The sequence below is a fragment of the Apium graveolens genome, chromosome 2 (genome assembly GCF_009905375.1).
Source record: "Apium graveolens cultivar Ventura chromosome 2, ASM990537v1, whole genome shotgun sequence".
In the NCBI taxonomy this organism is placed as follows: Eukaryota; Viridiplantae; Streptophyta; class Magnoliopsida; order Apiales; family Apiaceae; genus Apium; species Apium graveolens.
The window spans coordinates 63,999,530-64,014,320 of record NC_133648.1 but is presented as its reverse complement, the minus strand read 5'-3'; the positions used below and the strand labels follow the sequence as shown (position 1 = coordinate 64,014,320).

Here is a 14,791-nt window from a genome sequence, read left to right as displayed (position 1 = left end):
TTTTTTGTGTTATATAATTTTTTTTTAAAATAATTTGAATTAAATTCTTAAGTGTGTTCATTAAAAAATTTAAATGATATGATTTCATGATAATTATATTAATACACATATAAGTTCATAATTTTTAAGAACAGTTAAACCTAGTTAAAGTAATAACCACGTATCTGAAAAAAATATTATTAGAGCGATATGTGAAAAAGACAATATTACTAGCTGAACGATAAAGTTTTATTGATAGTTCTAGGTGTGTTTAAAAAATAATATTTAAGTTCTTATGAAAGTTGATTTTTAGTTCAAATCAATGGGGTATACTTAGTCTAATATTAATTTGATTTATGCCGGATTAGTAATTTATATTATTTTATTTTAGCCTGGTAGCTAATACCCCGACCAAATCAAACTAATTATTTTGATTTAGTTTTAATTTTTTTAAGTCGGATCAATAAGATAATTATATTTTAACTGGTCAACTAATATTTTTATTTTAGTTTTTTATTAGTTTGGATCAAAATCGTATAATATTTTTTAACTTGGATAATTATTATATATTATTTTGTATATCTTATTTCAACAGTATATTTTTTAGCCAGATTATTAATATTTATTATTTTGTCTTAGCTTGTCTTAGACCAATGTACGTTATATCAACTAAATTCAACTAATTATATTTAGTATGCTTAAATTTATTTTAGGCCATAATAACAATTAGAATAATTTTTAGTATCAATTATAGTGATATAAAATTCGATATAAAATAGAATTTATATTGTTAAAACCGTAAAGGAAGTTGACTTCCATATTAATTAAATTTAGAATTTACCATCCGACCAATCAATCCGTAAATTGGAATTAGAATAAATAAGTAAGGATAATTAAGTAATTTCAAAAAGTAACGATCGACCAACTACCAAATTTTTAATATTTGATTTATTATAATATAATATTAGCCGGCCAATTAAACTAACCAATCAAAATTTTAATATTTCGTCTATTATAATATAATATAGATAAATAGATGGTATACTATCGATATATAAGATAAATTTGTAAGGTAACAATGTAACTTTTCATTCCCTTAAAAGAAAATTTTAATATATTCTCGTAACATTTTTTGTAATAGAATATATTAATATTATATTTAGCCGAATGTTGTGCGGGAGGAAGCATAAGAACATGATGGACTCTTATTTAATTTATGGAAGAAGTATAATAGAAGTCTGACTCCCATATTTGTTAGTTTAATATTAAATTAACAAAAAGGGTAATTAAAAAATTTCAGTAGTATCTACTGTCGACTACCGAACTTTTAATGTTTCGTCTATTATAATATATTAGTATATAACCCGTGCGATACACGGTTGTTTTTGTCATATATATTGCAAATTCTAATTTTGATTATATCTCTCAAAGAATACTAATTTTTTTTATATAATTTTAATATGTTGCCGGCATGATTCGAACCTTATAACTCTTAAATGATACTAATTTTTAAGAATAAATCTTACGGTCAACGATCGACAACCAAATTTTCAATGTTTAATCTTTAATATAATAGTATAGATAGAAATATAATATAAGTGTCATATTTTAATATAATAAAATTGATAGACAATTAATTTTAGGTGTTGTGTTTTAAATATAATATGAAGTGTCATAATATAAGTGTCCTATTTTAAATATAATAGAATTAATAGATGGTAATTTTAGGTGTTTTATTTTAAATATAATATCAAGTATCCTATTTTAAATATAATAGAACCACCAATAAACAACAACCAAATTTTTAATATTTCGTTTAATATAATAGTATAGATAGATAGATAACATAGATATAGATTATAAATAGTCATCAGGGCATCAAAAAATCATAATTCTGTAACAATTTTCATTTACGATAAAACTTAAAAGTGGATAAATATAAACAAAAAAGGAAAGTTAATAATTACGTTCTAATCTTCTATGTTTAAGAGGAATACAAAACAAAAACTTGTGATATAACAAACATCTGTTTGTATCAAAAACGTGTACTCCAAGCGAATACACACAATCAGTCAGTGTGTGTGGGAATGAGAAACCACCCCCACCTAGTCACTCACGATCTCCTCTAAAACCCCACTTACATACTCTCTTAAATTCACCGATTTTCTCAAATTTACAGCTTTTTTAAAGAAAGAAGTGGTAAAAATCGAGTCTTTAATTTATTTGATCAAAAGGGTCATTAGGGTATGATATCGGGTTTTTGAATCAGTGATTCTTGGAGGGTTTTTTAAATATTTAATTTGGGTTTTGATGGGATTTTGGTGTGGTGAGAAAAGAGATGAGAAAGTCTTTTAAAGATTCATTGAAGGCTCTTGAAGCTGATATTCAGCATGCCAATACTCTGTATGTATCTGCCTTTTAGTGTTTTTATGTTCATATCCACAGTTGGTAACTTGGTATTAGCTTGCTTGTATTTGCTCTCTCTCTCTCTCTCTCTCTCTCTCTCTCTCTCTCTCTCTCCCTCCCTCTCCCTCCCTCCCCCTCTCTCGCGCTCCCTCTCTCCCTCTCCCTCTCTCTCTCTCTCTCGCCCCCCCTCTGTGTGGGTGAATTGGGCTTTTTTATAGATTTTGTATAGTACTGTGGTGGTTTATTTATAGAGTTCCTGGGCTAAAATAGTTAATAGTTGAACTTGATTTTAACTTTTAAGTGTGTGTGTTGTGTTACTTTTAAGTGTGTGTGTTGTGTTACTGAAATCTTTTGGTTGATTGCATTCTGCAAAATGATTTGTGTTTCACTTTGTACTAAATCATGTGGAATGATTTGGGTTCGTTACATTATTTGAAATTACAGATGCAATGATTTTAGTTTTGTTTGAAGTAAATTAGTAGTTTGATTGATAAATGGAGGCCTAAGTATGTTTTTTCTGAATCCAAAGATGATTTACATGTTTCTGAATAGAATGTTGGAGAACCTTGCTCTGTTTTTTTACCAACAAATTTAAATGCAGGGCTTCTGATTATCCTAAGGAGTATGATGGTGCTTGCCTGCAAATGAGATTGTCTTACAGTTCCTGTGCTCATATATTTCTCTTTCTTGTTCAATGGAGTGACTGTAACCTTGCTGGTGCCCTTGGATTGCTCAGGATTCTAATTTATAAGGTTGTTTGCTAGATTTCTGCATTTATTGTTCTGTTGATTGTGATGCCCTTCTGAAGCATATGATGTTCAATTTATTTGTTACAGGCATATGAGGGTGGCAAGACATCAATGTATGTCCAGGAGCGAAAAGCTAGTATACGAGAATTTTATGGTCAGTAACCCTAGGAAAAAGATATTTAAGTTTTTTGTATGATATTTGATGAGTTGTCAGTTGTCACTCTACTTCAAAAGTTTCGTGGATTCAGGGAATGTGGATATCACGCATCTCTTGAGTTTGGATATTGTTTAGTGATTTCTGTGTTTCTTTTAAAACTCCATAGATGAAATTAGTAGCTTTTGTCCTCAACTTGTCTCACCATGGACAGGTGTGATCTTCCCGTCCTTGTTGCAACTTCAAAGAGGGATCAGTGATATTGAAGATAGGAAGCAGAAAGAGCTTTGTGCAACTAAGTATAAGCGAGGAGATGAGTTAGACAGAGATAAGCGGAGTGAACTTGAAATAGAAATGGAGGAGGAATGTGGCATTTGCATGGAGATGAACAGCAAAGTTGTTTTGCCCAGCTGCAATCATACTTTGTGTATGAAGTGCTACAGAGATTGGTAAGGAACTATTCTACTAGTCTCTTTGTTTAACAATGATGGTAAGTGAATTTTTTGACATTTCTTTCACAAACTTTCAAGTGATGATTGTTTGTTGTGTTTTGCTTTGGTGGTGAAAGATTTGTAAATTTCACAAAAATCGCCAGTATTTGCATTCTTTATTTTAAGAGAGTACATATATTTTCACATTTTTCCAATTAATTTTGATATTGTGTGGATTCGTTTTTCCTCATGCTTTATCTTCTTTCATACTAAGCTTGATATGAAATATGTCCTTAAAAAGAGAACTCAATATGGCGACATTAGAATTTTGCAGGATGACCTTATAACAATAGCTACATTACTACCTGGCTTTTAAATACCTATTCAAAATTTTTTTGAAGAGCCGGGAGTCGTCACAGAAGCAGGTACCAGTGTACATCCCATTGTACCTTTTCTTTTTGAGTGGGAAATCTTGGGATTTTCAAATTTGGTTTGGTGTGGTTTGGATTGCCACCTATGTCTTTAAAGTATGTTCCCTGTGAACTCCTGGACATTGAAGCTACAAGGAGCTAGCTTTATTGTCTTGGATTCCATGTTGCAATGTTCCCAGATCTATTAAAATAACACTAGTTATATAGAATGTTTGTTTCTGCCTACTGTTTATATCAGATTTTATTATTCAATGTGGCTAATGCTTGTCGGTGTAGTTATATCATTGGGGCCTGAGTTCTTGTACAGGAATACTTGTTCCTCCTTAAGAACACAGGCATATCCAGTAGTCCATTTACAAACTAACTTTATAAATTTTCTGTATATGATATCCGGTTAAGGTAAGGATGTTTTAAGTGCTGTAATTATTTGTTGCATAAAAAGAATGGTGATAGTTAGCATTACAGCCTTGTGGATTATACTTTTAGGATTTTCCCCAATTTTCTTGTTTTCTGGTAACATGGACAAACTTTTGGATGTCCATAAAGGGTAATTTGTTTTCTTTCCGCAGGCATTCTCGCTCTCAGTCATGTCCATTCTGCCGGGACAGTCTCAAGAGAGTAAAGTCTGGCGACCTTTGGATCTACACCAGCCCTTCTGACATTGTAGACTTGACTGCAATAGCAAGAGAAAGTATAAATAGACTTATTATTTACATCAAGAAGTTGCCTATAGTTGCGGAGCCGACTATAGTTTCATATAATTCTCATTTCTGATAAGGGTTCCTCAGCTGGTCGCAAATATTTTGTACATACACTGGATTGTCTTTTAGGATTCCATTTGCTTTGTTGAAATACAATTAGGACCTAAGGTGTAGTTGAAAATGGTCAAAAGTTTTTAGATGATGTGCAGATCATTTTACTATTGCAATAGAATTATGAAAATATTACAGACCATTCTTTCTTTTTTCTTGCTAAATTGATGCAATACATTTCTTTTTAGACAATCAAGCAGGTTTATACCCTCAATTCAGGGTTTCACCCCAACATTGATGATGTGCAGATTTATGTTTGTTTGACTTCATTTATTTGGGTTACAACATAGAAATTTAAGTTTTTTGATAAGGTTTTATGTTGAAACCAATATTAGTTTTTCAAAAGCAGTAGGTAACTGCTTGTTCTAAAAATCATTTTTTAGAAAAGTTGCTTATTAAATTTGCCAAACAATTTTTTTACTGCCGGAACACCACCACCGATTGCACCCTACAATGGGTCCGTTTGGCAATTCCGTTAAGTGGACTTATTGGCTTATAAGCCCGTAACAGCTTATTGACGAGTGTTTGTCGATCCAGCTTATAAGTTGAATTTACAACTTATAAGCTGATAAGTTGAATGTTAGTAACGACGTACTTTTTCACAAGTTATTTTTGATTTTTTCATTTTTTTTATCAATTTTAATTTTAAAATATATATTTTTAAAAAATATAAGAATTAAGATAATTATTTATAAAAATTATTTATTTTAATTCATTTAAATAAAAACAATTCTGACTTATAAGTTAAATTATTCAAACACTTATTAATTTATCACTTATTACTCACTTATTCACTTTAAATCATAAATTACTTATTTTAAGATTTCCCAAAAAAAAAAACCCCATCCCCTCCCCCTCCCTTCAAAGAAAAATTAATAATAAAATTGCCCCTATTGATAATATATATTTCATGTAGCAAAATTGCCCCTATTGATATTATATATTTCATGTAGCAAAGGGGAATACCGACAGACCGGGAGGGCATTGGTCATTGAAAAAACTAGGGTTAAGTATCACTTTGGTCACTGAAGTGAGTGGCATGTATCAAAAGGTTCACTGTAGTAATCGGGATATCAGTTGTACCACTATAGTGGTTAGTAATGACAGTCCGTCATAGTTGACCTGTTGACTTGACGGAAAACAGTGACATAGGCCTCTTACGTGTATTGTAACGGATAGTTGTAGGTTACGTGGCATTCATAACGGCTATATAGTATTGTAATTACAGACTTACAGTCTCTATATATATATTAGGGTTCTTGTTTTTTCCCCAAATTGAGAGAAGAGTTTGTAGAATTCAATTATTTGTACATATAGCATCTCAACATGGCGACAATTGAAAGTCCCATAGCCAAAAGTAGTGGTAGTTTTTCTTGCGATTCTGTTAAAAATTGGGAGCACAGAAGTTGTCATTGTGGGATAAGAGCTCGAATTTATACCTGTTGGTCTTTGAATAATCCTGGGAGGCGTTTTTTTACGTGTTCCAAACCGAAGGTAAAATTTGTATTCAGTTTATTTTCATCTAGCTATGTATGGGTTGATTTTCATTAAGGAAATATTCAAAAAAATGAACTAATATTCTTCAATATAGGCGTCCGGAGGTTGTGAATTTTTCGAATGGTATGATGCAGACTTTACTGGAAGAGCCAAATCTGTGATTACGGAGTTGAATCATAGAAGAATATTTTTGGAGGAGAAGATGAGACTTGTTGAAGAAGATCTTGGTAAAAAGACAGAGGAAAAGAGTGCTTTGCAATTTGAGAATAATGATTTGCTTGAGTTAATTGTTGCTGGTCAAGATCAAATGAAGAAGCTGTCAAAAAAGTTGAAGATATTAATGTTTGTGAGTGTTGTATTGTTGGCTTTGCTCTTCTGTGAGACTGCTTGAATGTAATGAATGTAGTGGATGTTATGTAAGGTTTATGGTTGTTAGATGTAATGAATGTAACTGAGTGTTTTTAACTTGTAATGATAAAGTCTCCTCAACTGAATTTTACCAAAAAACAGACAGACAAAAGTTGATGATTTAGAACATTAAACAAAAGTCTAACAAAAGTACCAAAAGTTTCAACAACCATAGCAATAGCAAATGTTTCAACCACCGGAACTTAACAAAAGTACTACAATGATCCACATAGCAAAAGCAAATTAGTTAGAACATAACACAAAAGTCTAAAATATAGAAAGCATAAACATAGTAGCTTCTAATCCTCCCCTAGAAAGACAGGTTCATCTTCAGAATTTTTGAAGTTGAATTTTCCTTTCATCAGCATCCTTGCACTCCTCCTTGGTGGTGCTTCAGATGGTGCAGAAGACTTTGAAGTCTTAGAAGAGGTTGCTGGTGCTTGAGATGTGGTTACAGCACTTGTAGAAGTTCTTGACCCAACTGGCATGAAAGGAGTGTGAGGGGGTATTGGTTCAAAGACAGCAACATTACCCAATGGACCTCTAACAGCATCTTCAAGGCCTCTTGACTGATTTCCCCTCAAGCACATATCCTTACCATCTTCACTGTTGTCTAAAACCAAAGGTAGTTTCTTTCTTGGCACTCTGAATGCTAGCTTGTCAACATGTTTCTCAGGTGCTTGTTCTGCAGGTCTAGGCCTCCTAAACATCAACTTCTGTCTCCTTAATTCTTTTCCCCTCTTTTGAGATTCCCCAACAATAATACTAGGCTTCCTTGACACTGAAGTTGATGATTGTTGTGTTTCTTCAATGACAGGTGCCTCATTTCTTATAGCTTCATCTCTAACAGGTGGTCCCATGACAGGTTCTTCCCTCAAAGGGGGTTCCATGAGTGGCTCTTCAAAAATTTGGTTTGTTTCTTCCCTCAAAGTTGGTTCCACAACAGGTGGTTGAGATTTACTAGGACATTTGTTCTTTCTATGCCCTTCACTACCACATACACTACAATGCATTACCCTCCTGTTACTAAATCTTTGGATGCCCCCTACATTTTCACTTGCTTGACTTCTGGAACCCCCTTCCCAAGCTTCTCTCCTCCTCATTTTCTTAGGCCTCCCTCTGAGCTTCTTGGGAATGTCTGGAGGAAGTACCTCCTCACATGATTGCATTGTCCAGAATTCCTCCCCTTTCATTGCTTGTATGGAGAAATTGTAACTAGCAAGGTATTTTTCCCTTTTGTAATAATCAGAGACATAATCAATAGGATTATGTCTTCTATCATGTATGCTAGCAATTGCATGTGCACAAGGAATACCTGTGAGGTCATATACTCTGCAATCACAACACCTCCTGTCCAAATCCACAGTCACTGCCCTGGTCCCCTGTTTGACTTGGTATTTCTTATCTCCATCCCATGCTGCTGTCCACCCTCTTGACTCAGTGACTAGTTTATCAAGTTTTCTTTTAATAACTGGGCACACATGGACATCACTATTTCTCATATCATCCCTCTTAACTCTAAGTCTTGTCATTAGCTTGAAATGCAATTCTTGCAGCATAGTAAGAACTGGTTGATACCTGGATAGCATAGTATGACAGTAATGTGTTATAATGGATAATAGAAAGTGCATACAAAAATATAAAAATTCTGATAAAGTGTACCTCTCATTAATGATCCAAGCATTAAAGCATTCACTCATATTATTGTCAACATTATCAGCTTGTGAATGTGTAGAGAAGAAAGCCTTTGTCCAGACTTTTGGATCCAATTTGCTTAGAAATTCATGAGCAGATTTTGAAAGTCTCTCAATAGACTTCATTGCCCTCATATGTGCTACAGGGTGGGTAGCACATGCTGCAGTCCAGAATAGCCTCTTCAACATATCAGTACTGTGCCTATACAAGTAAGATTGTAGATTAGTGATTCACCAAATACACAGACATACATACATATACTATTAGAAAAGAAATAGAGAGAAATTTACCTCTTTCTGAAATACATATACTATTTGATTGTTCCCATCACGGCCAACAGCTGATAAAAGTTGGCCTCCACAGACTGTTTTGAGGAAACAACCATCTAGCCCTATGACTGGTCTGCATCCCGATTTCCATCCTTCCTTGAGTGCATGGTAGCATACATAAAGCCTTCTGAATTTAGGTGGATCTGTTTCATTTAACCTGGTGGTTGAGATCTTCACTGTATTTCTAGGATTAATTTGCAACAATTCATGTCCAAAGTCCCTTAACCTAGAATATTGTGCTTTCAAAGCATCATGAACTCCTTCCAATGCCATTCTCCTCACTCTGATTATTTTAATTCTGGAAACATCTATTTCCAAATCCTTTTTTATGGTCTCAGCCATCTCTTTTATCCTCCACTGTGGGTTCTGCCTCACTCTGTCTCCATATATCTCACAGAGCTTCTTAACTGAAGCTAATTTGTTAGTGTAGGGTTTAGTACAGAGGTGCTGGGGATTAAGGGTCTTCAAGGTGCAATTCTCAGAATCTTTGTCCTTACTACACCACATGTAGAAAGGACATTCAGCCTGACACGACACTTGACACCTGAGTTTATCACTAGTTATAAACTGTATACCTCTCCTATGTGTCAGCCCATACTGCCTAACCAAGTCCCTGAACTCTTGAATGTTCACAAATTTCTGTCCAACTTCCCAGTGGAATCCCTCTTCAGAAATGTTATGGGTGGTCTTAGGTCTTTTTTTCCTTTTTTTGGGATTAGGAGGGCCAACATATCCAATCCTACAGTTTTCATCCTCACTACTAGAAGATTCAGACCTAAGAGAATCAGAATTAAAATCTGATTCATCACTGTTAATTATTGGAAGTTTAACCGGATTATTCAAGTTCTTCTTAAAGTCCTTCTTCTTAACCCTCATACTTTTCAGTTCTTCATCTTCATCACTATCAAGATATAAACTACCATTATCCGACTCATCGCTATCAGATTCACTTTCAGTTTCAGCATCATATTCAGGATCATCCTCACTAGATCCATTAGCCTCATTTTCCAAATTACTCTCAGGTTGTTTGTTATTAAGTTCTGTAGGGGTTGTAGGCATGTCAACCAGATTATCAAGCTCAAAATGGTCTACAAACAATGAGATTTTACCATATGGTTTGTGCAACTCTACCATTTCCCTCACAGTATCATCATCATATAATAGACTAACACCATTCCTAAAACTAGACCCATCAGACTTAAAATAAACTAATGCAGAAGGATCGTAATCGTATTTCACGGCAAAATCATCCAAATCACGGAACGAAAACACATCAGTATCAACATTATGGAGGGTTTCTACTTTCCCCCCTATATAGCTAACATTAGGAGGAGAGGTCAAATCCCCATGGTGATGCAGATAAATAGTCACGAAAGAAGACATACTGAAACACAAATCACAACAAAACAAGTATTCCAAATTCAATCAAATAATATACAAAACATATGTTGAATCAAAATAAAATTAAAGTTCAATTAAACTTATTCATGTACAATATCATCGAAATGAAATTAGGGTTTCATACCTCACAGTCGTGCTTCGTTTACATCAGTCGACCTTGGATTAAAATTCACCTCTTCAAGAAATTAGGGTTTTTCGCCCCTTCCCCAATTCGCTACCCACCCGTGTTAAAATGAGGGATTTGACCCGATATTTTCATATATATCAGTATAAATCTATTAAACAAATATAATTTTCCTATTTTTTCAACAAATACAACTTCTGTGTGTTCACGTATGTCCACGTGTGTCCACGTATGCTTCCACGACGCAATCGTTACGTTTTCCGTCAAGTCAACAGGTCAACTATGACGGACTGTCATTACTAACCACTATAGTGGTACAACTGATACCCCGATTACTACAGTGAACCTTTTGATACATGCCACTCACTTCAGTGACCAAAGTGATACTTAACCCGAAAAAACTACTTCTTAACTATTCTCGTGTTGAAGTTCAAGTGGAACATTTTTAGTATTTCTAGAAATGCTACAAATCATGTGATCATTTTATAGAAAAATGCACTCAACTATAATATAATGTCACAGCCTACTCAATTGAAGTGGACTTTGTAGTTAACATCACAGAACATCAAGCCCCGACATTTTTAGATAAAATTTAAGAAACCTGACAACTGATATTCGAAGCTCATAATCTTGACGAAGAGGCTCATAACTTAAAAAACCTGCAGAACTGAATCTAAATAGCTGCAGACAAGATGCTCATGATTATAACTAGACGCTACGAAGAACAAATAAAAAACTAGCATAAGTAAAAACGATGGTAAACTTGCTCCATAGAAAAAAAAATCAGAAAATTAATATGATCATGTTTATTATATCTTTGATCTTAACATGAAACAATAATTAGCAAAAACAACATGATACAGTGTATGAACATGTTCATTCCAAATTTGATTTTAAACATGAAGCAGAATATGAACACAAGATATCCACTCTAGTTGCCTTTAGATATCCATAATTTAAAAGAAGCATAACAGTTTAATCGTCATCTTCATCCTCCTCCTCCTCATCATCCTACAAATGAGACGAGATTTGATTATTAGTTTTAGACTTTCAGGTCATATTACATTTCTTGCTTTCTAGATGAGACAGCATGAGGACCAACCGTAGATAAATACCATCAGCTAAGCTATAGAACTATCATAAAAACAACAATTCTGCATGCATATACCCCTACATTAGAAAGTGAAAGTTCAATTTTACCTATATAGGTAAAGACTACCTGTCCACTTTCGTCGTCATCATCATCATCATGTATTTCAGATTCCTCATCACCATCATCAGCTGTGCTTTCCTGTTTCAAGTTATAATGAGCGAGCAGCATCCCAAAGCACTTGAATGAAACATCAGCAGAGTTTAATATATAGATAAAGTGGCTTACCTGCTTCTTATAGTAAGCAGTTATAAGCTTTTGATACTCTCCCTTCCTTTTTGCGGCTTTCGCTTCGTATGGTGCTTTTTCCTGCAAGAAACAGAGTCATATAAGATCTGACAGAAGCAAACTTAAGCTTCTTCCACCAGTAGGCTTGCTACCAGAAGAACGTAACAAAATTTATGCTTACACCATTCCATCCTGATTTAGAAAGTCACTTTCCCAACCTCAATGCCCAAACAATGCATCTAATTTTATTATTTGATGGTTGATACATAAGCTTCTCTTACATCAGTTTGTCTTACTTTACTCTTTTTTTAAAGTTGCAGAACACAATTTTTAATTGTTAAATTATTATCTACTCTCAGCTTCCCTGATTTAGTACACCTCCCAATGCATCCTTTCAAAGATTAACAATAAGTTCTATGTTCGTTCATCAACATAGCTCTAGGAACCTACTAACTATATGCCATACTCAAATCCATCCAATATAAACTTGAAGAGAGGTTTCATAAGATTTTTTCATCAAAGTATACATATTTGTATTGTCTAATCATTATATTCAGCCAAGCAGATATGCACTTAAATTCATAAAATAAAAATTAAGCTTGATTACTTACAGTTGCACTTAGTGACTTCCACTTCTCTCCACCAGCTTTTCCAACCTTCAATTGAAGAAGATGGCTATCATTATACCTTTATGTACCTATTAAATATTAGAATATCTGATATTACAACTAGATTATAAAGCAGAAAGCATATCCTTGAAAAGATTGCTAAGATCAACTTACAGCTGACACAGCCTTCACATTAGGATTTTCCTTTTTGAATGTCTTTCTAAACTCCTCACTGCAAAAACCACATGAAGAAAAACTAAACAAACATTCACTTCACATATGAAATCAATTACTAATTCCAGGAATGACACATACAGGAAAACAAAGAAGGCACTTGGAGGCCTCTTTGGTTTGTTAGGGTCCTTTGCCAATTTACCCTTCTTAGCCTTGCTTCCGCTCTTATCTGCTTTCCCGACAGCCTTTCTCTTCCCAACCTTTCTGTCAGAACAGCACATAATTTATCCATCAAAGGTATGTCCCATTAACACAATACCTAGTAACTCATACCAACACAATAAAATTACAAATTATCATCGAGCAGCAATAGAAAAAACCAGAACGCGACTTTCCAGCAAATAGTTCTAACTATAACTAACAGAGCATTCCTTAATGGAGCAAAAACCCAACCTAACAACCATTGTAAAATTTAAAATGCAATAAGAGAATCCGAGGAAAAAATATTAGGATCAAAATAAAGTGATTACCCATCATCAACAGGCTTCAAGGTTTCCCTTTTGGCTGCTCCCCTACCCTTGGCAGTCTTCATAGAACTTTCTGTTTATTTATCTTTTACCTAAATCAAAACACAACAATTCAGACAACAACAAGCTTCAAATAAAAGTTAATATAATTGAAGAAGTTACCAGTATGCATATGCAAAAATTATGCTAGAACAATCACAAGCAACTAAATCTGACCCATTAACTAATAGTATAAACACAAGATCAACAAAAGTCAACGGACTGTTGGATTTCATAAGCAAAACCAACCCTTTGAAATAATTTCTCGAAATGACAAAAAAAATATCCTAGAAACAAACTAATAAAATTCTGTCAACCTATCTATCAAAATAATACCTAAACAACAGAGATTAACAGCACTAAATTCACATATGAACTTAGAAGTAGTACTCATACACCATAAAAGCAGGGTGGACTGTACAAGATTTAGAAACAAACAGTGATCATATGATAATGTATAGTGATGTGCAGTAGCATGTAAAAATATGTACTGTATATATTGAGACATAAATGGTGTTACATGGAGAAGATAAATACCCATATGTAGAAATATGGATATAGATCAAATAAAAACTAAACCTTGTAAACTCGAATAAAAATGACAGGGCAAAGGGGAAGAGTGGGCAAAAGAAAGCAAAGCCAGAAAGAAGAATCAAACTGAGCGTGTGTGAAAGACAGAGCACAAAGTAGTAAAAGTTAATTCAGGTAACGCATCAATCCGACCGTGTGACTTTCGTTGACTTTATTCTTTGAGTCACAAGATCCTCAACTCCACGTGGGAAGACAAATAATAAACGTTCTTATATCTTGAGAAATGCTAGAACTCTCAAAACAGTTTTCAAAAGATTATGTGTCAACTACTTCACATCTTCTTTATAAAAACATAAATCTTGTGTATCATTTTCTATATTTATTGACTTACATAGTTTAAATTTATTTTTCGGTTTGTACATTTTTGAAAATTACTTGATAAATTACTCAACTAAATTTGTTTCTTGTTTGTAGTTTCATTTAATTTCATTGGGTAGGGAAAGTAATTAAGAGTTTGTAGCTCAACAAGACTCCGGTCATGCATTGAGCAACATATGAGATTTTTCTTTGCTAAATAAAATGTTGAATTAATTAGATAATTGAACTCTCCCATTGTCATTATCGGTAAAAAGATATGAAGTAAATAAATTGGTCTAGTTGTTACAAATATCAATATCAACCTCCAAGTCCAAACCAATGCAATTATGCAAACTACCTTCTGTTACTCAAGGTGATCTAAATGGTACTGTTCTGGCACCAAATACCAAATAATAATGAAAAGAAATTTAAAAAGTTACAGAGAGATGGAGTGGGGGATTGTAAAAAACTAAAAATAAGTGATGGTTACTTCAGGCGGCAAACGGAAGAATAACATGGAGATTGCTGATAAAGATGAGACAAGAAAAATACAATGAAAATTTTAAGTTAGAAGTGCCAGGGACTTGGCAACCCCTGGACAGTTAAGGTCCTCCGAAACTTGTGTTGAGGGATCGGCCAGGAATTGTTTTCCTTATGGAAACAATGATTGATGCTAATAGGCTGGAGTTGGTGAAATATAATTGTGGTTTTACGCAAGGTCTCTCTCTTGGTATTGTTTTGTTTGGTGATTTTAACGAAAT

General features: G+C 33.7%; 3 protein-coding genes across 6 annotated transcripts; 1 reads left to right on the top strand and 2 right to left on the bottom strand.

Moving 5' to 3' along the window:
* The first annotated feature begins 1,999 nt into the window (after window positions 1-1,999).
* On the top strand, window positions 2,000-5,111 carry LOC141707469 (E3 ubiquitin-protein ligase AIRP2-like). Its single transcript, XM_074510651.1, has 5 exons — window positions 2,000-2,382; window positions 2,987-3,137; window positions 3,222-3,288; window positions 3,503-3,737; window positions 4,720-5,111. Exons 1-5 carry the CDS (start codon window positions 2,318-2,320, stop codon window positions 4,922-4,924), a joined length of 723 nt encoding a protein of 240 aa, XP_074366752.1. The 5' UTR covers window positions 2,000-2,317; the 3' UTR covers window positions 4,925-5,111.
* A 1,379-nt stretch (window positions 5,112-6,490) lies between these two features.
* LOC141707468 (uncharacterized) lies at window positions 6,491-10,602 on the bottom strand. Its single transcript, XM_074510650.1, has 4 exons — window positions 10,417-10,602; window positions 9,512-10,275; window positions 8,530-8,614; window positions 6,491-8,445 (listed from the first exon to the last, which is right to left on the bottom strand). The coding sequence occupies exons 2-4, from the start codon at window positions 10,272-10,274 to the stop codon at window positions 7,167-7,169; spliced, it is 2,127 nt and encodes a 708-aa protein (XP_074366751.1). The 5' UTR covers window position 10,275; window positions 10,417-10,602; the 3' UTR covers window positions 6,491-7,166.
* A 597-nt stretch (window positions 10,603-11,199) lies between these two features.
* LOC141705963 (high mobility group B protein 1) lies at window positions 11,200-13,913 on the bottom strand. 4 transcript variants are annotated; one of them, XM_074508820.1, is made up of 8 exons: window positions 13,866-13,913; window positions 13,107-13,195; window positions 12,718-12,840; window positions 12,577-12,634; window positions 12,406-12,450; window positions 11,795-11,875; window positions 11,636-11,707; window positions 11,200-11,427 (listed from the first exon to the last, which is right to left on the bottom strand). In XM_074508820.1, exons 2-8 carry the CDS (start codon window positions 13,166-13,168, stop codon window positions 11,392-11,394), a joined length of 477 nt encoding a protein of 158 aa, XP_074364921.1. In that variant the 5' UTR covers window positions 13,169-13,195; window positions 13,866-13,913; the 3' UTR covers window positions 11,200-11,391. The 4 variants fall into 4 exon arrangements, with proteins under 4 accessions (XP_074364921.1, XP_074364916.1, XP_074364917.1 ...); XM_074508815.1 differs by lacking the exon at window positions 13,866-13,913 and adding an exon at window positions 13,722-13,852; XM_074508816.1 differs by lacking the exon at window positions 13,866-13,913 and adding an exon at window positions 13,680-13,840.
* Window positions 13,914-14,791: the final 878 nt, after the last annotated feature.